Source organism: Haliaeetus albicilla, chromosome 28 (genome assembly GCF_947461875.1).
Source record: "Haliaeetus albicilla chromosome 28, bHalAlb1.1, whole genome shotgun sequence".
Taxonomy (NCBI): Eukaryota; Metazoa; Chordata; class Aves; order Accipitriformes; family Accipitridae; genus Haliaeetus; species Haliaeetus albicilla.
The window spans coordinates 10,564,669-10,583,784 of NC_091510.1; the positions used below are offsets into that span (position 1 = coordinate 10,564,669).

General features: G+C 37.1%; 1 protein-coding gene across 3 annotated transcripts in view; it reads left to right on the forward strand.

Moving 5' to 3' along the window:
- Nucleotides 1-19,116, forward strand: part of PPP1R12A (protein phosphatase 1 regulatory subunit 12A) — a 126,002-nt gene that overhangs the window by 62,901 nt on the left and 43,985 nt on the right. For all 3 annotated transcript variants that reach the window (XM_069773425.1, XM_069773424.1, XM_069773426.1), the window contains exons 3-6: nt 5,038-5,156; nt 13,816-13,975; nt 15,884-16,028; nt 18,913-18,987. In XM_069773425.1, coding sequence (XP_069629526.1) covers nt 5,038-5,156; nt 13,816-13,975; nt 15,884-16,028; nt 18,913-18,987 — 499 coding nt within the window. The remainder of the gene's footprint in view (nt 1-5,037; nt 5,157-13,815; nt 13,976-15,883; nt 16,029-18,912; nt 18,988-19,116) is intronic.

The following is a 19,116-nucleotide window of genomic DNA, read 5'->3' on the forward strand; positions in this document are numbered from 1 at the left end:
AAAAAAACAGCTGGGTTTAGCTGAAATTGCCAATTTCAGCTGTTGGGAGGTGGGTTGTGCTGTTGGTTGGTGCCCCCACTAGGAATTAAGCCATGTTTTCCCTGGAAGGCCACACTGAATATATTTATTTTAAATGTATATGTATGTTGAACCTCTACTCAGTAACAGATTTTTTAGGAGGGTCCCTCTTCTCGCATTTTAGGAGTTAGAGACTGCCGTCCAGTCTTCTAACTAGTTGAAGGGACCTCTTGTTTTCACTAGTGAGTCTCCAGTGTCCTCAGTAAGCAATTTTAATGAACTGAACCAATTCAGTGGCCACTTCTCTGCCCTGCCTTGTGCTTGCCACCCTTCTGGTGACCTTCAGGTTCAGCAAGTACTTAAAGTTAATTATATCCCTAATGACTTCGCAAACTTGTTTCCAGATACTGTGAACTGGGGCAAGGTTCGAATGTAAACATATGCCCCTCTTTCTGTTGCCGAGATAAATAATATTAAAATGTTATCTGCGGCAGATCTTGTCTGCAGCTGACAAAGTTTAGTGAAGCCAAAGTTCGAGCGTCTTCCAGATTCTTAAGTTCTAAATTAAAAAATAAGACTCAAGTTTGTATATAACTGTCTTCAGAGAGGTGTTGTCTTCTCCATTTACTTTGTGTCTCTACATGCATTTTGTTAATAGACTTACACACCAAAAAAAAGTTAGCTGTAAGGGTTTTTTGTTGGTTTGTTTTTTTAATTCAGAGTGTGAGCCAAGTTGCTAGTTAAAATCTTTAACTTCCAGTTCCTGAGCTTGGTTTTGGTGTGGACTGTTTGGCTTTTGTACAGTAATCTGAGAGGGCTGTTATTTATTGTTGCAGAGATACTGAGATTCCAACCCTTTATGAAAGGTATTGAAATGTATTTTTCATAAAATGATGGGAAAGAATCTGGGTTTCATAATAATTGTAGAAAATAAATGTTTCTTGTTTTTTTCAACGTTGTTAATTTCAGTCTATAATAGCTATTGAGGAACATACAGCAGTGATTCCCAACAGACAAATTTCAAATGGAAGTATTTTTGCCTTTATAAAACGGTGGTATCATGAAGCAAACTTGTTCTTCCAGTCTTACGCAGACTGCGTAATGCTTGTCTTGGAAACATCAGAGCAAGAGTATCAGGAATGATTTTATTTTATTTTCCTGCTGTTGTCTTTCCTAGTATTCCTGGGATACTTGCAATTCTCTATAGTTAGACCACAAGAGTGTCTAAAAGAGGTACCTTTAGCTCAATACCAATACTTGAAAGTTTTAGCTCCAAAAATAAGCATGTTATGGATCAAACTACTGTTTCCTTCTCATTTATTTACATTTTGAATTAGCACCTACCAGAATATTATATAGATTATCATCAGATTTTCTGTATTACTCTTCTGTAACTGTCTGTTGAACATGGCCATGTTGCAGCAAGTGAATTACAAAAGACACAAATTTAAGTGCTATACCAAAAAGTTTTGTAAGTAGATGATGGTGGGAGTCCTATATGTTTTTACTTTTCCACTGCATCCATGTTTGCAAAAAGCACCTTTTTCAAGGCATGTTATCAAAGGGCATGGTTCTGGACTTTTTGTTACACAGTTCCAATTTCTTTTTCACTGCACATGTGTAGCTGTATCAGTTAAATGTCAGCTGATGAAATGAAAGCTATATTATGTTTACTTGCTTTAGAAAGATGACATTTCAAGATGAAGGTAACATCTACTTAATAAAGTAAAATACAAGCAATTATTTGCAGGTTGTTTTGTTGTTTTTTTTTTTCCAAACATGGATGACTTTTAAAATACACAGTCATACCTACACACAATAATATGCTGTTGCATGTGAAGATTTTAGTATATGGTACCAGAATAACTGAAATGTCAAATACCCCCATATTTGAAGTCATGCTGTAAGTTTTAATTAACATTTAGGTTGAAGTACAATTTGTTTGGAAAGTAATTTTTAAAAGAAACAACAAAACCTTCTGATTTTTAGGGTTATTCTGGTACTGGCTTCTGCTCAGCTACGCCTTACAAACTCAGAGCATCGTTCTCTTGGTCTTGTTTACTAAATCTGTTCCCTTTCTGTATGTGATGCAGAGTCAGGTTACCTACATGTCTGAAATGCTTGCTGTCCTTTCCCTTGGTAGCGCTAGGTTTCCTAATAAAAGCTACAATCCCGTAAGCACCAGGGTGACTTCATGCACCGTCTGAACCCTGTCATTGCTTTGCTGAAACTGTTTTTACTGTAAATGAAGATAAACAAGTGCATAAACTTTTTCAGGACATGGTCATCTGTTACTGAATGATGTGGAGAACAGAACAAACATGGATTTCATTAGCGGGCTTAAAAGGTGTCTTTGAAATAGTTGGATTCTGAGTAATTAGGTTTCTACTGAGTGTTGCTCTTTCACTGTTAATTTACTTGAGGGGATCACTGTGAATTTTTTGGTGGGAATAGCAGAGGGGAGGCCTAGTTAGAGTGGCTGAAAGAAGGTTGGGAAAGGACTGTCCTCACTTCCCTGGCGAGGAGCCTGCTGCCTTTCATCTTTCTTGTGTTTCTCCCATCCCTTTAAATCCTGTGAACTCAGGGCAGGTTCACCCATCCTTCCTTCGCTGACCCAGGAAAACCAAAGCCCTGTAAGCACGTGCAAAGGGCAACTCAGATAACTCTACTTCTCCAGCCCTACTAATCCCCCCAGCTCTGCTGATCTGATTTTGGTCTGTAAGCAGCTTCATTTTTGGAGTCTACTTTAAAGGATCATTTGATCATGAACTTGTTCACATATCTAAACAATAACTTTCTGAAATGCTACTGTAGCCTTTGTCCATTCCTTACACTTTCTTATGCATTGCTCCTTTTATCAGGTCTGTAAGTTGTTGACCAGTTGACCAAATACAACCACCTCAATGAGTTATGTGTTTTCCTTATAAAAGTAGCTTAATTTTTCCCTGTAGGTATTATGTGGAAACAGGTAAAACTCAGGTTTTTTTAAGCATCACTTTTTTCATGTCTATATTAGAAAAAACAGGTTGAAAGAAAATGAATGTTGACTTGGGATTTTTTTTATAAAGATATTTTTGTCAGTGGTTGACTTTGGTTTGGAATCAACATTTTGACTTTGTAAGAAAGTTAGTTTCCCCACTGCTGTTTTTGCCTGTTTAGCAGACACGCCGCATAGCAATTATCTGATCTGTAACATGGAAGGAAGACTTTGTCGCTGTTAAAACAGTACAACTGGTATTGTTGAGAAATGTTGTTAGTTTGTATTAATTTTTCATTCCTGAAGAAGTTAAATCTTTAAACTGGAGAGAGATAAGAGTCACAGCAGCACTCTCTTAAGAGGAACAGTGTAAAAACAGCACCGCATACCAGCATCAAAGTTAGTGGTGGCAACGGGGGATGCATATCCCAGGAGATATGGTTACACTTTTGGGAATTAATGTCCATTTTGTGATCTGTCAGTTCTTACCTCTTCTTGATGTAATTACAGGGGTTTAATAACAAGTGCTATTTAAATCATACATTGAAATGTAGGAATGTATGAGAGTACTTGATGCTGAAGGCTTGAGAGGTGGGCCCGTGCAAACATCACGAAGTTCAAAAGCCCAAGTGCAAGGTCCTGCGCGTGGGTCAGGGCGATCCCAAGCACAAACACAGGCTGGGCGATGAGTGGGTTGAGAGCAGCCCTGAGGAGAAGGACGTGGGGGTATTAGTGGGTGAAAAACTAAATATGAGCCGCCAGTGTGCGTTTGCAGCCCAGAAAGCCAATCGCATCCTGGGCTGCATCAAAAGGAGCGTGGCCGGCAGGTCGAGGAGGGGATTCTGCCCCTCCGCTCCCCTCTGGTGAGACCCCCCCTGCAGTACTGCCTCCGGATCTGGGGTCCTCAGCACGGGAAAGACACGGACCTGCTCAAGCGCGTCCAAACGAAGGCCACAAAGATGGATGGTCAGAGGGCTGGAGCACTTCCCCTGTGAGAATAGGCTGAGAGAGTTTTTGATGTCATACACCCGTTACCGAATGGATAACTAGTTCTTCAGGTCTGAGTGTTTCCTGATTTTTTTTTTTTTTTTTGCAAATATATGGGACATGTAAATTAAGCTCTGCAAGGCAGGAGGTACGTTTGCAATTTTTTGCTTCTGTTGAGTCCTATCGTGGCTCAACCTGTCGAATTTGTTAGGGAAGTGGGACTGTTTCAGAAGGCGTAAGACTGATCTGTATTGATGTTTTAATTATTGTTCATTGCCTACTTAGAAACAGACTATGTATTAAGCTGTAGGTTCTCAATAACTTTATATGCTTATGGTTTAATACAGTGAAATAACTTATCCTTTTGTGACTTATTATTGGAATTGATCCATTTGACTTAATTGGAAATTCAGAAACAAATTCCACTGAGTCTGGTTTGTTGACTCCTGAGACAGCAGTACTTTAAGTAAGAAAACACTTAGTGGGGTTCGAATAGAGTTTAAAGTACTGCTTCCTTTCTCCCCCTTGCCTCTTTCCCCACCGAAAGCTGACCTTATGCATACTTAGGAGCAGAGGTGATTCTGGTTTTATTAACTTTATGAAGCTGCCTCAGAGAGCAAGAGTCATCATTCTGACAAAGTGCAGAAACATAATGTGCCACTGAATTTGGAAGTTCTAGGAAGAGTGGCTTAATATGAGGGGCTCATGGGTATCGGGTGGTTTAACCCCTGTTCACCTTGTGCTTGCTTTTGTTCATCATATAACCATTTTCTTCTTTCGGTTCTTGCAAAGATGTATTTAAACATGTCAGGAGTCTTTGTGGCAAACTGAAGAGCAAACAGAGGGCTATTTGTATTAATGGGTGTTATGTGGAAAAGGCAGAGGTATTCAGGGATTGTAAACGGTCATGAGGTTTTTTTACTTGTATGTAATACAGTTGTTTCTATTAATTGTATGTGTGCATGTATATACCCATTGCATATGATATCCTAGTGGCTGCTTTTTTTTTGCATCAGCTTTATTATGTTGCTTACAGTTTGTTTTTCTATTGGCAGGTATTTAATTAGTCAAGGAGCACATGTAGGAGCTGTAAATAGTGAAGGAGACACTCCATTAGATATTGCTGAAGAAGAGGCAATGGAAGAGTTGCTTCAGAATGAAGTAAATAGACAAGGTAATTTTGAATATGGGAGGGTGGTGTTGTTTGTTGGACACTAAAGACATATTTGAAAACTTACGCTAAATCAATTTATTTTCTAAAGAGAATTGTCAATACAATGTGCAGTGTTTGAGCTGTCTTCTAGGTGTTTTTACTCAGCCCAGCCTCTTGTGAAGAAGGAGGTCGAAAGTATTGCACCCAGGTGTTGGGTTGGATTCCTGCATTCACTTAACTCAACAGAATTGAGGTGGTATTCAGATACTATGGATGGTGTTCAGTGCATCTGGGATATAGACTTCATATCCCAGCTTTAGAGCATGTCTAAAGAGATTCCTGCCTTAGAGAGGAATGAAATAGGCACTTTTAGGGTGACTCAGATGTCAGTTTTAGGATGAGGTGAATCAAGCCCTAAGGTAACTGTTTCTTTTTGTTGACTACAAGAAAGCCTAGAATAACTAAAACAAGAGTAAGCAAATATACTGTATCCCATAAATCACCCTTTGTGTCTAGTTCTGACCTTTTGAATGCCCTTCTACAATGCCAAATGTCTGAAAATACTCCTTGGGAGAAGTAGTCTTAGATTGCACTTGTTTTAGGCCTGAGAACCTATTACAAACCTTCAAGTTCCTCACAGTTCTGCATACTCTTCTGAGAGCACAATATAGGTGAGCATTCATGTAATAGTTATTGGATAGGTATCAAGTTTTGACAGTATCGTTTAAGAACGTATACCCTAAATTTATGCACCTTGCTCCTAGAAAATAGCTAGTCCTGGCAGGGGGTGTCTTTGCAAGAGAAAATGGCCTTTGAAAAGGTGTATTGATTTGTTTTTCCCCCTCCTTACACTGCTGTTTTCTATGTTCAGGTCCTCAGGTGGGTTTTCCAGTGAAAGGCCTTTGAAAGTTTCTGGGTTTTCCATTCCACAGAGGAAAGAATATTCAGTTGTTGTTGGCTGACCACCTTGAGTCCAACAGAAATGCACTGCTATCCCAGAACTCCCGGTACAAGAACAGGGGTGGTGTGCTCTGAGTTACATTATATATGTTGAAGGAAAATGACATTCAGTAACAGTAAACTAGTAATTGCTTCAGGCTTTACCCTGATGTAATTTGTACGGTTAAACCCATTTAATGCCCAAAGCAAATTGTAAAAAGAAAGTGGATAACATGATATGCAGGGAAGTAGGAGATACCTGCTGATACACAGAAGTAGGCTGTAGATTTGACAAAGGCTTTGATTCAATTATTTGATAGTGTTAACGGAATTTTGATTAACAGTTCTTATAGTTAACACACAGACACCATCAGATTAGATAGTTGTGAATATTTTTTTGTCTGTACCATTTGTCTATTTTAATTAGTTTGGAAAAAATACAGTTGTTGTTCTCTTTTCTAACAGTACTGTCAATCTTTGCTGGAGAGTTGTTTCTGGAACGTGCCTCAGCCTAAATTCTTTAAGGTTGTTTTTGAAATGTTTGGCTTTACTGATGGGATATACTAATTGCCTCTAGTAGTTCTTTGTAAAACTGCCATTATTTGAGAGAAGAACTCTTCCAAAATCTCTTGTTTATATGTTACTGCTTTTTAAAAAAAATTATTATTTGTTACATGGGTTTTTTATGTACATTTTTACAATGCAGAGATTCAACATTACATGCTAATTTTTATTCTTTTGCAAGTTTAATTATTTGAAACAGCCCAATTGTAAAATTAGCATTGACAACCTAAACTAAATGCCACAATTCACTGAAAATTTCAGTGTGGTTTACATATTTCATATTTACAGCTTACAATAAGCTGTCTATGGTACTGTCTTTGTAAGTCTGAGAAGAGTGTAGATGTTCCCACACTGTAGCTGTTAGCTTCTAAAGGGATAATTCAGGTTGTTTTAAAATCCTAAGTTTCACTTGCTATGGAAAACCTATTTTCCAAGCATTCCTCTTACATTTTTATGTCAGTTGGCTTGCTGACTAGCTAAAGGATTTTCAGAAGATTGGTCTTCTCGGATTATTTGAAAAATATATTGGTGGAATGAGGCACCATGTCAGATGAGAAACAACTTGCTAGGGCTGTGCTTCAGAGTGGTTTGACCTCCCTCTGTGGAGAACAGGAACTGGATGCTGTCCTGAAGAGTGACCACACTGTGAACATCCCTGACAGCATTCCTGCCTTCCTGGTCTTAACAGGACACTAAAGCCTATGGTTTTATTTTTATATATATATCTATATATATCTCTATATATATCTCCTATATATATTATTTTATTTTACATATATTTATATATAAGTTTACACACGCACATATATATATGAATGCATTTATATATATTTATTCTACCTAGCTTGTTTTACTGTTAGACCACTTAGGAGTTTCAGTTTCACAGAAGCAGGGAAGAAAGCATGCATCATCCCTCCTTCTGAATTTGTGTCTGAAGATGCTTTTACCTGCAGGGATGAAATCATATTTAATGATTGTGGATGAGAATGGAATAGAAAGGGTAGGAATCTGGATGTGAACTTGTAGTGTATGTCTTACTAGATCACGAGGCAGTTGTCTCAGGAATAAGGTTTTAATCATGTCCTTTTGATGGCATCCTTAACTTGCATATAAAGTTAATATTATATACAGAGTAATTATTTAGTCATCGTGATAACTTGGAAAGTGCCTAATTCTTTGTATGATGTGGCTAGAGAAGTTAATAGCTCTAAAATAGGAACTTAATTGTTTATCTTAATGTGGAATTAACACTGATGCATTGTGACAGTTTCATCTTTGATTATACATGTGGCCAAATGCAATTATCCCTCCAGCTTTAGCACTGCTCCTCATATAAAATAAAGTAGTGCCGCAGTTTTGATAATGCAAGCTGACTGTTGGGTCTGTGGAATGATCAGCCCTGTCTCAGTGTTACTGGTAGTAGAAGATCAGACTATTTATTTTGGAAATAAACAAACCTGGGTGCCAAACAATCTTACCTCTGTGTAGGTAAAACATGCAGTGTGAAAATTGAGTAGATGTTTTCTGTAACATTCTTGCCTTGCAGCCTTTCCATGTGTATTTATTCCTGCATTCATTATAGTTTCATTTTTGTGTTGCTCAGTTAAGGCTGTGAGTATGGCTTCCTACATACTGACAGCAGCAGCCAGAGTCGTTTGGTGGCAAAAGATTGCCTGGAAGGATCAGTCAGGTTCGTGGTGATTTCAGATATGTTTAAGTGATGACTTTTGAGGTTTGTTTCTGTTAGAAATCTGAGGAGAATCACCATATTAGTTCACCCTTTTTGCTGCTTTTGCAGACCTTCAGTCTTTGTAGAAGTTCAGACAGAGCCTTCCACTTGTGCAGCCATTCAGCATTCCACAGATCATCAGTTTGTTTGTAATTATGCCCAGTTTTTACAGGTATCGAATTATAGTTTAAGGATATGTCTAACTATAGGACAAAAAATGGGAGCCTCTGGAGACACTAAATTCACATTGCAGAATACAACAAAATTCAGCTCTATGTGACATTACAGGCTTAATAGAAAGAAGGATTTGCAGTGTTGGCTCATCCTATTTTAGCATTCAGACTCCGGTGCTAAATTGGAGAGGAGATGGTTGGTGATCCAAATTAATCTCCTTGATTTACAAGTTCTGTCATAAGGAGCGTTGCACATGAAAGAAGAGAGCTTGTGTAGTATTATTATCCGATGTCTATCTTTGTCAGTTATTCTGAACTCCATATGCGACACTTCTAAATTGTGACCCTTGGTTCAGGCATCTTTTCATGTGTCCTCTTGTGTGGGCCACAGACCCCCAGTCAAGGCCACCAGCGTTCTGCTGAGCATAGTGGGACCCTGTTGATCGAATGGACTATGCAGTAATTCTGAACGAATGGACTAGCTGTCCTGTAGGCAAAGCCGTAGCACTCTGATAGTAAGGAAAGCATTTTTCTACCCTAATTGTCAAAGGGAAATTATTGACTTAATTATTTTTTAAGCTTAAAACCTAGTTCAGTTTTATAACTATATATTTATATCTCTCTTTGTGAGAAGATAAATTACACACGCACTCAGGTGAGTTATAAAGATTTTCTGACACAGTTACAAACACTTCACAAATAGCAAAACTAGCTGTTTTATGGAAATTATTCCAAAGTAGTGCTGAACAACTATTCTTTTTGCATGCCATGTGTTTTAACTATTTTGTGTGTTATACAAAAAAACTTCTCTTAGGACCTGTTCTGTTGTTTCTCGTTATGGGCCAATCCCATGTATATAGGTGCCACTGCAATCCACATAATTCTTTATCTTCATTAAAAATATTATTATTTACAGTTTCTTGGTATGATCCCTTGTGTTTCCACTCTGCAGTGTTTCAACATACCCTAGTTGTGGAAGTTGTGTTTTGCCAGTAGTGTAAAGTTTTCATTTGCACTGGCGAAAACTAGTGGACTTGAGAGAGATGTGGCTTTAGTCCCAGCTAGCCCTGGCCAGTTTTAAATGTTGCCTCTTTTCAGGTCTCGACTAGGGTTAAGTGGTTAAGTGTAATGGTTTGAAGCGATTTTTTTAGCTGTTTATCATCAGACGTCCTCTTAAAATTATTTTTAACTGCTTAAGCAGTTATTTTGAATTATAGGAAACATTCTCAGGAGGCGAGTTAGTGGGGAGGAGGTGACGTGAGGTGAATCAGGAGTTAATGATACAGTGTGGTAGCTATTGAGTAACTACCAGAGAGATCACTTCTTCTTTTCCAAGGAGAAGCAAATGTTCCTCATTCTTAATTATAGGTAAATGTAATGAGACTCTCAGATGTATTGCTTAACTCAGCTTTGTTTATGTGGATAAAATGCGAACTATTGCATTTGTATATAAACATTCACTACATGAAGTAAAAAGTGGGTTGATCTTCCGTGCAGTATCTATAAAACATGCCTTTATATGGCTGAGGAGTCCTGAAACAAGATTCAGCATTTAAATTTATGCTGAATTTCATTAAATGCTCACTGAACGACACCCTCTTTTCGGACCTGTTTGGAACCGTTGGAGAACGCTTGTTGATCAGAAAAAAATGAAAGCATTTAGCACTAACTTGTTAATGATTTAGGAAGCTGTTGGGCTGCCAGAGAGGGTAAGTGTCCTGGTGGTGTGAGGGAGGGAACACTGGGGCTGGAGCTGAGCTGGGAGGCAGCGCATTGCCATCTATGGGCCGCTTGAGGAAAGTCTGAGAAACCCGTGACAGCGCTTTCCTCTTCCCCGGTGCTTTAATAGAGTCTGGAAAACAAAAGCAAGGAGAAAGGTCCCTACAAGGTATAATAAAGGCTGCTTGCATTCCGCTTTCTGTAGTTGATAACGGGAATTGTATTTAGCTTACCTCAGAGAGCGGCTTTTTTTCTGTGACACAAAGTGTAATTCCCGTTTTTGTGCCAGGTATTAATGGGGGACGTTTTGTTTAGATTGGCAAGGTTCTTCTACTTTCTTCTGTTGAAGTATGATCAGAAATTTACTGTCTTGTAAAATAATGTACTGATGCGGCCGTTAGTCCTCTGCAGCCATTATACCTTGTTTGGGCTTCAGAAATGCAATCGTTTGTGATATTCACAGAAGTCTATATTCAGTATTAGTTACTTTTTCTGCAAAAGCATTGCTATTCTATCATAATTCTCTAGGCCTTTAGGCATACCTGGCAAGTATGTGTAGACATTAACCGTTAGAAGTCCGCGGTCAGGGTTTGGAAGGAACTTTTTCTCTATTCTTCTTTTATACAAAAGCGCCTCAAAACAACCAGCCACACGTATGAACAGTTTTACACTGACAGGAATATACATCGGATTCTTCAGCTGGAGAAGGTTACTCATGCTGATAAGGATTCACAGTTAGACCTTGGGCATGCAAGAAGAGGATCGACATAAATGTGACTAACAGATGATATGTAAACTATTTATTTGCATAGTAGTGTTTTGCAGGCAACACTGACATGTAAATGACTGTACTGTAGAGAATTATTTTCCCAGGATCTGCTGATCTGCACTGCTGTGTTCTTCTGAAAGGCAAGCAGATGCCAAGGCCTGAGGAAGTTACAGTTTGTGGTAGTTCACACATCAGTATGTAGGAGCCTTCTGGAGGAATGGGAATGTGTGATTATCCATACATTATTGATTCAGAGTTCCTGGTTTTCATTCTTCATATCTGTCAGAGTTATAAAGGTTATTAGATATGTAAAATTTAATCTCTGTTCAGATTTATTTAGTCGTGGGTTGTCTTGAGCAAGGCAGTTTTAGAGGTTTCCATGTGTTTAATTTTTACAACAGTTTCTTTCGAACAAGCACATTTTAGCTTTTTCCTCTGCTTCCTTTCCTTCAATAATCTTTTGTATCTTCCTGATCTTGCAGACTTAGCCTCCAGATTATGGGTTTTCATCAGTTTCTGATTAAATGTAATTCTATTAATTTCTATTAAATTGCCAAGACTGAAATGATTGTTTTAATTGATTAAGTGGATGAGTCTAGGAGTTAGGTCAACTGCTTAGAACACTTAATGTATAACCTGCTGTATTTGTAGACAGGGAATATCCGTTATGGTGTGAACTGACGGAAGAAGAATAACAAAGAAGTGAACTCTGTTGTAGCACTGTCATATGCTACCGCAAACCAAACAAATGGCATGTTATGTTTCCAAAAGCATGTAGTAATTACATTCCTTCTTTCTGCATTTCAGGAAATTTTGATTTGGGCTTGTCATTTTCAAGGGTTTTCTTGCTCTATAATTGGGGAATTGCAGCATCTGTGAAATACTAATTCATACGTAACGTAATAGATATATCAGTCTGCTCTCCACTGCCTTAAAGGTATTTCAGCAGTGCCAGTAAAATTGCTTTCAGTTTGCCGGTTTGTTGCTCTGGCTTTCTAGTTGCCAGTGGATTGATAAGAGCTTGATGAATTTTTTTTATTATAATCTGTTTTATCACATTTTACACAGTAGAATGATGCATTGCACTACGTATGATCATCTCTATGTTATCTATGTCTTTTCATTTCATGATGTTAATAATTTCTTTAATGAAGGCCACTTCATCCCTTAGCTCAGTTTCTGCTGCGTGTCTAAATGGGCAACAGTCAAGGTGTATTTCATTTGGTTTCCATATTCTGGAAATTCATTCACCCTGTAAAGGATTAATAGCTCACAGTTTCTTTGAAGACATTAGAGCCTCAAATTGCTGTTCATTATAAAGACTTTGAAAATTAATTAAAATTAATTAATTATGTAGAGTAGTTTTGAAAAGAGGTGTCCTAGCTTTGCATAGTCTTGTTTGCGGTCTGCTTTATATTGTTGTGCTTTGATTAGTTGGACAGTTAGGAGAGTTAAGTGATAGAAGCAAGGTTGCTGGAGAAAAACGGTTTGGAGACAGATGAAACTTCAGCAGGATGTACTGAAAGAAGGCAGAATTAGGTATGAGTCAAGGAGCACCTATCTCAAGTGTTTTAAAAATCATCTTAACTTCTGTCTTATAGGCTATAAGGCTGTTGAGGTTTGTGGTTTTATCTAGTAAATCAGTACCTGTTTCTAGATTTCACTTGGTTTTATTATGTCCGAGTTAATGCTTTGCTCCATGAGAAATTAAAAATTCAGAAGGCAGAAGAACAATATGTATTTCCCAAGTCTCTGCATACCACTGTCTAAGAGTAGACAAATCATATACATAAAATAATTTTGCTGAACGTTGGCCCACTGATTTTCTCTTAGAGGTCAACCCAGATACACTTTGTGCTCTTCATGAGTACAATTCCCGAGTCTCTTTTCCTCACAAAGTTGTCACTGTTAGGTCAGCATAGGTAGAGCAATGCTTATGTATAGTTCTCTTCAAGACCCCTTTCCTGCTATGTTCTTTATATCGCTCCATGTGGTACTAATTAAAAAATTCTTGCAAATACATGCTTTGCTTTGCCCATTCAGGGTCTGGGTATTTTTCAGTCTCTTTAACTTGATGTGTATACTTGTAAATGTTATATTGTGTTCCTCCCTTTTCATCAGCGTATGATCATTTTGTGTGAGATGTACTATAAAAAGTTTTCCGTGTTTTTGTGTGTTTTTTTTTCCTGAGATATGAAGGGAGATTTCGAAAGGCTTGGCTATTTGAGTATAAGCTTTGTGTTTCAGAGTGATAGAAGACAAAGCAGAGATTCTTTAGAAAGTATAAAAAAATATAGCTCCTTCTTTCTTATCATCAGTGTTGAGAAGCTAGGCTGTTCCTCTTCCCATAGATATCTCCTTGTAAAAAAATTGTACTTTCTACAGATATATCAAACAAGACTTGTATTTTGGTGCTGAGAAGGTTAAAATATAATTTTCTCTTTTTTTAACAGGTTACTTCAGGGATTATTGCTGTATTGGTAGACATTCTTAAAATTGAAGAGCCAGTTTTAGTATCTTACTGCCGCCCCCCCCCCCCCCCCCCCCCCCCCCCCTTCTTTTGGGAAAAAAAAATGCATTGTGGATGCAAAGTGTCATGGAATAATGGATGTTTCCCTAACCTCTTGGTATTCATCTTCAAAAAGATATTTATATCTAACCATGAACATTATTCATATTGTTTAACTATTATTTTATTGTATCACATAAACATAATATACATATTTGTTACATAATTGAAGTATTTGAACTAAAATATTTTGTGTCCTCTTTCCCTGTCTGAATTAGGGGTTGATATAGAGGCAGCTCGAAAAGAAGAGGAACGAATAATGCTAAGAGATGCAAGACAGTGGCTCAACAGTGGCCATATCAATGATGTCAGGCATGCAAAATCTGGTGGTACAGCACTTCATGTAGCTGCTGCTAAGGGCTATACAGAAGTCTTAAAGTAAGTGTGGTTTAAATGAATGTTTTTCATATTTGATTGACTTGATGTAATGCTGCTTGGAATTGATAGGATTGGACACTTCTGACTTTTAGGGCTTGTATCTTGGGAAATGACAATCTCTGGAACTATCTTTTCCTCAAAGCTTGATTTTGTGTTTTCAAACACTCATAAATCATGATGCTGTTAGCTTTCTACGTGAAGTCATTCAAAATATGAACACAGTGTACGTATTGAGCCTGAATACTTATTTAAAGAAGAAAGTTGACAAAAAACTTGCCCTGTTTCTGAAGCCAACTGTGTAAACAAGCTTCATACTTTTTTATAATGCCAGTTAGCATTCTCGTTGATGCATATTTTCAAGACACCATATTTATTTGCATACATAAAGCAGAGTTTTATGCTTCTAGTAATCCAGAGTCTAGTAATCCAGACTAAAGGTTTTTAGACCTAAAGAACGGAGAATTTAATTTTGCGTTTTTGATACTGTTGTTGAAAATCATGACTCTTGAAATCTTTCCTGGAAAGCTTCATGCTTTTGGTGGCTGCTAATTCACAGGTAGCTTTTCATTAATACAGTACAAGTATATACCGTAACAGAGGTTTAATTTGTTTTTAACCAAAGCTCTGCTTTTATTGAAGTAAAGCATACTTAATAATACATTGCTTTACTGTGATTGTAAATGTATTTGACTGCTTTAGCAATTCAAGGAACACTTACATATTGTAACATGAATGAAAATGAGCGCATACCCCGACTGTGTAAGTATTGCTACCTTTAATGTCTACAGAGCCTTGTAATGCTTTTTCAACACAGAAGTTGAATGACAGAGCTTTTCTAATCATTATAACCATTACATACAATGTACTGAATAGGAGTTCTGCTTCAAAAACCCCTGATGCTTCAACATAATGAAGAGAAATTATTCTGCTGGAAAAGAATAATTTTTGTTTTTGAATAGCATGTGTCTGTAAAGGAGTTTTATCTATAACTGGGGCTTTTTGAGCTGTCTCAGTTGGTGTCTTTTCTGTAGTCCAGTCCATGTACTTTTCCTAGGAGGGGAAAAATATATGCGCAGGCAATTTTCATGATGACTTCAAATTATCAAAAATGTGTGCTCTGTGTAGGATGCAAGACTGCAAGACTTTGCAGCTGAGCATGTGTGAAAGTTGACTCATTGGAGGATATTACTATACATTTATTGGATCTTGAGAAACAGAGAATTTTTTGAGAAGAATACTTCGCCATTCTGTGATTTTTAATAATTATGGAGAGTGTTTCGGAGAGCTGATAGCCCTTTCCACAAAACTGTTTGTCAGGTTAAGTGTCCGTTGTCACTTTGACACTCACATCAGAACCATGCTGAATTTGAGTGTTGGATGCAGGCTGAAAAGCAGGTCCTCTGTTTCAGGACCTGCTCAGAGAGCAGTTGAAGCATGTGAACACTAGATCGTTACAACATCAAATGTTAATGACAGGAGGAGGTGCAAGTTTCAAGCAACTAATGTTAGAATAGGAGGAGGTTTTAATAATTTACTAGTTAAGAACACTGTAACAATTTTTGACATTTTACAGCTCTCCTTTCCTTAAAAGGGCTTTTCTCTGTTACTTCACATGTAGAGAAAAATATCTGACTGTATAGAAACAGTGGACTTTGAATGAAGAGGAAGTGAATAAAGAAGAAAATGGAAAAGGCTATTTTTCTTGAATTTTCATTAAATATATATATACCTACTGAAAAATGAAAAGGCAAATGTTCTGTGAGGAAATAAAATTAATCAATTGACAAAAGCCCAACTAAAATATGTATGATGAAAAAGAAGGAGGATATTATTGTAATTTTATAATTTTACGACAATTTATTTATCCCTGTCAGCAGTGTCAAGATCTAATTCTATTAATTTCTTCAGGCTTTTAATACAGGCTCGCTACGATGTAAATATTAAAGATTATGATGGCTGGACACCACTTCATGCTGCTGCTCACTGGGGTAAAGAAGAAGCATGTCGCATTTTAGTGGAAAACCTATGTGATATGGAGGCTGTCAACAAAGTGGTAGGATTTTTATGTAATCCTTGTCAAGATACAAAGTTCTGGTCTCTAAAGTGACTTTAGAAGCCAGGGTAAGAAAAGTGATGATAAACTGCTGTTTACTGTACGTGGAGCTTTATATAATGCATGTTTTGTCAAAACAGCATGTTTGTGTTCAAAACTAAATACTCTGATTGCCTAAATTAATTTCTAGGCCCACTTTGTGCTTAGTTCTACATTAAATGATCCATATAATCTTTGACACAGAAATTCAAAATAGAATGAGTTTATTGACATTTCAGAGGTACAAAATTAGTGACTTGAGGGATTGTATACAGGTTTCATTTGATCAGTGAAAACAATGATTATGCCTTTGGTTAGTGTTTTAACTCTTAAAATCAGCTTGTGTTGGCATACTAAAGAGTTATCACTATATGCTGGTTTGGGTGTGCTGGAAGAAACTTGTAGGCATCTCTGGACTCCCCAGACATAACTTGAATGCTTCCTAAGCTATATTTCCTCAATTTTGACACAGAGGCCTGCATAGCTTGCTGGCTTTGCAAGATCTTTCTCCCAACAGTTATAAATATATTCATGATTCACATAGGCATCACAAGGATCCAAAACTTTTCATTCAACTGTGTAAGTGCTGAAGCTCTCTTTCTTCTCTTTGCAGTATGTTTTACAGATAGATTCTGATCTGCTTCCAATTTCTGTCAATACTATATATGTAAATTACCTGCCCAACTTTTGAGATGGATTCTTCCTTGATTTTTTTCATAAACTTTTTAAAATAAATTAGGACAATATGCAGATATGGATCACAAACTAGCAAGTATATGCTCCACATAAGGGCATAACTACTGCTGCTTAACATTTTTAGTCCTTGTTGACTTTTTCTTCCTTAGAAAATGAGGTGGCTTGTAATAAAATCAATGAAATCTGCAATTAAATTTGAAATAGCTTCAACACTGTTTCTCTGTAATGCTTAGAGAACTTCCAAGTATCAGCTGTATAACTGCATTTTGTATCAGGCAGTCAAAACCTGATGCAATTAATTGAAGCCAGTTTATCAAGTTGTCTGTTAGACTTTTTACTGGGGTTGTGAAAATGTGGAGGGTGGTATATCAGAGATCACTCTCATGAAAGTATGTTCAACTCATCTTGGGCAAGAATAAGAATAAAGGAGGTACAGGGAGACACAAGCTGTTTTATTTGGTGGATGGGCTTGTCTGTGCAAGCTAGGGAAGTTTTGCCTGTTGTGTTCTTAAGTAAGCTAGTGTTTTTGCTTTTGGAGATAAGAAGATTGAAAACTCCTCTGGATTTGGTTTCAGTTGTAGGTACTTAGTCTCTCAGAGAACTCAGCCATTATTATTTCAGCACTTGACTTTAGGTATTAACTTTTATAGATTGGATTTGGATATAACCTTCCAACTATAACAGGTTTTTTGCAAAGTGATTTTTTGTGGTCAAAGTAGGTCTAACTCATATTTTTTGGAAATAAACCCACTTAATAGCTACCTAAAAATAGAAGGCCAGATTAAAAACTGTAGTTATAATGCAAATACAAACTTGAGATTTTTTTGTTTAGTTTCCAGGTTAGTGCTGTGTAATACTAAATGGAATAGTTCAAATGTCAGAGGACCTCAGGCTGTTTTGGGTAATGCTTGTTGAAAGGTGCACGTGCTTCTGCTGTACGGTCAGAAGTTTTATGGATGTGAAAATTAGTGATTTGAAGGTCCATCCTTTCTAACCAGTTAAGATAGCCTTCACAGTGTAATTAGGAATATGTTTGTCTTAGTTAACATTTCGAGAAACTGAAATAAGCAGACACAAATATGATTTGTCTTTGATTATCTTTATAAGCTGCTGTGACCACTTTTAAATGACAGCTCTGTCTTTATTGCTGGTTATCGTACAGAAGTACTTACACGATTGATCTTGTCATGATCCTCCCAACATTTCAGTATGTCCGCCCAGCGTGTTGATGCAGCTGCATTTATACCAGCGGATCTAGGACTTTGCCTAGATTCCAGCCTTCTTGTATTTGAATGCAAACTTCCAAATACAAAACATTGTCTTGCAGTATCAAAGTAAGTTAGGCTTTCTTTGTGAAACTGTGTGAGCTTCAGCCCTTCCCGTCTTCAATAGAGATGAAGAAAGGGAATTTTCAAAATCTTCATCTTATGTCATGTGGGCATCTGGTCTAGTCAAGAATTGCAGCGACTATGTAGATGTAAGATGTGGCAAGCTGAAGAAATTCCAGCTGACAGCATTGCTCTGTGATAATGAATCACATGATGATCTGTACATGTCCCATGGAAATCATACACTAAGGGGGGATACAAACAAATGGTTGTAGCAGATCTTTTCTAAAATGAAATGTAAAATGTAATTACAGTTTTACTGTAAAAATGTGAAAGCACGACTACTTAAATTTAGTATAGCTTGCTTAAATAATTTAAACTTTAAAAAATCAAGCTTATGGTAGTCTAAGATGGACAGGATACTGAACTGCTCAGGATCCATCCATACAACTGCCATTGGAATAGTTGTTTGGAACTAATATTGTGAAAATCATATTCTTTCAATCTGCTTTTCCTTGATAGTGTTTTTTTCCTTCAAAGGACAGCAACATTTTATTGAAGTCTTGTTTTTGTCTCTTAAAAAATGTGTTTACTCATCAGGTATAGATGTTTCTGTTTCAATTACCCCAAAGAAGTAATATTGCAAAATTCTTTTCAGCTACTGACAGACTAACAGTTTGTAATAGAGCTTGGCTTATACTTTCTAAATTCTCTCTCTGAATGTGCTCCTTACCTGTATCATCATGTGACAAGGCATCATAATTCATTATATTTAAATTCTGCTCTACAATTACGGTGTTTTACTTCTTCCCCTTCTCCAGGGGCAGACAGCGTTTGATGTGGCAGATGAAGATATTCTAGGATATTTAGAAGAATTACAAAAGAAGCAGAATCTGGTAGGCCTTTTGCATATAAAGAGATATATAGATATATGTTATACTTTATTGTACAAATGATTATGGTATACAGATCAGAGCAGCATATAGATTAAAAACAAAGGTTTGATTTGGAGCTTCAATTCAGGT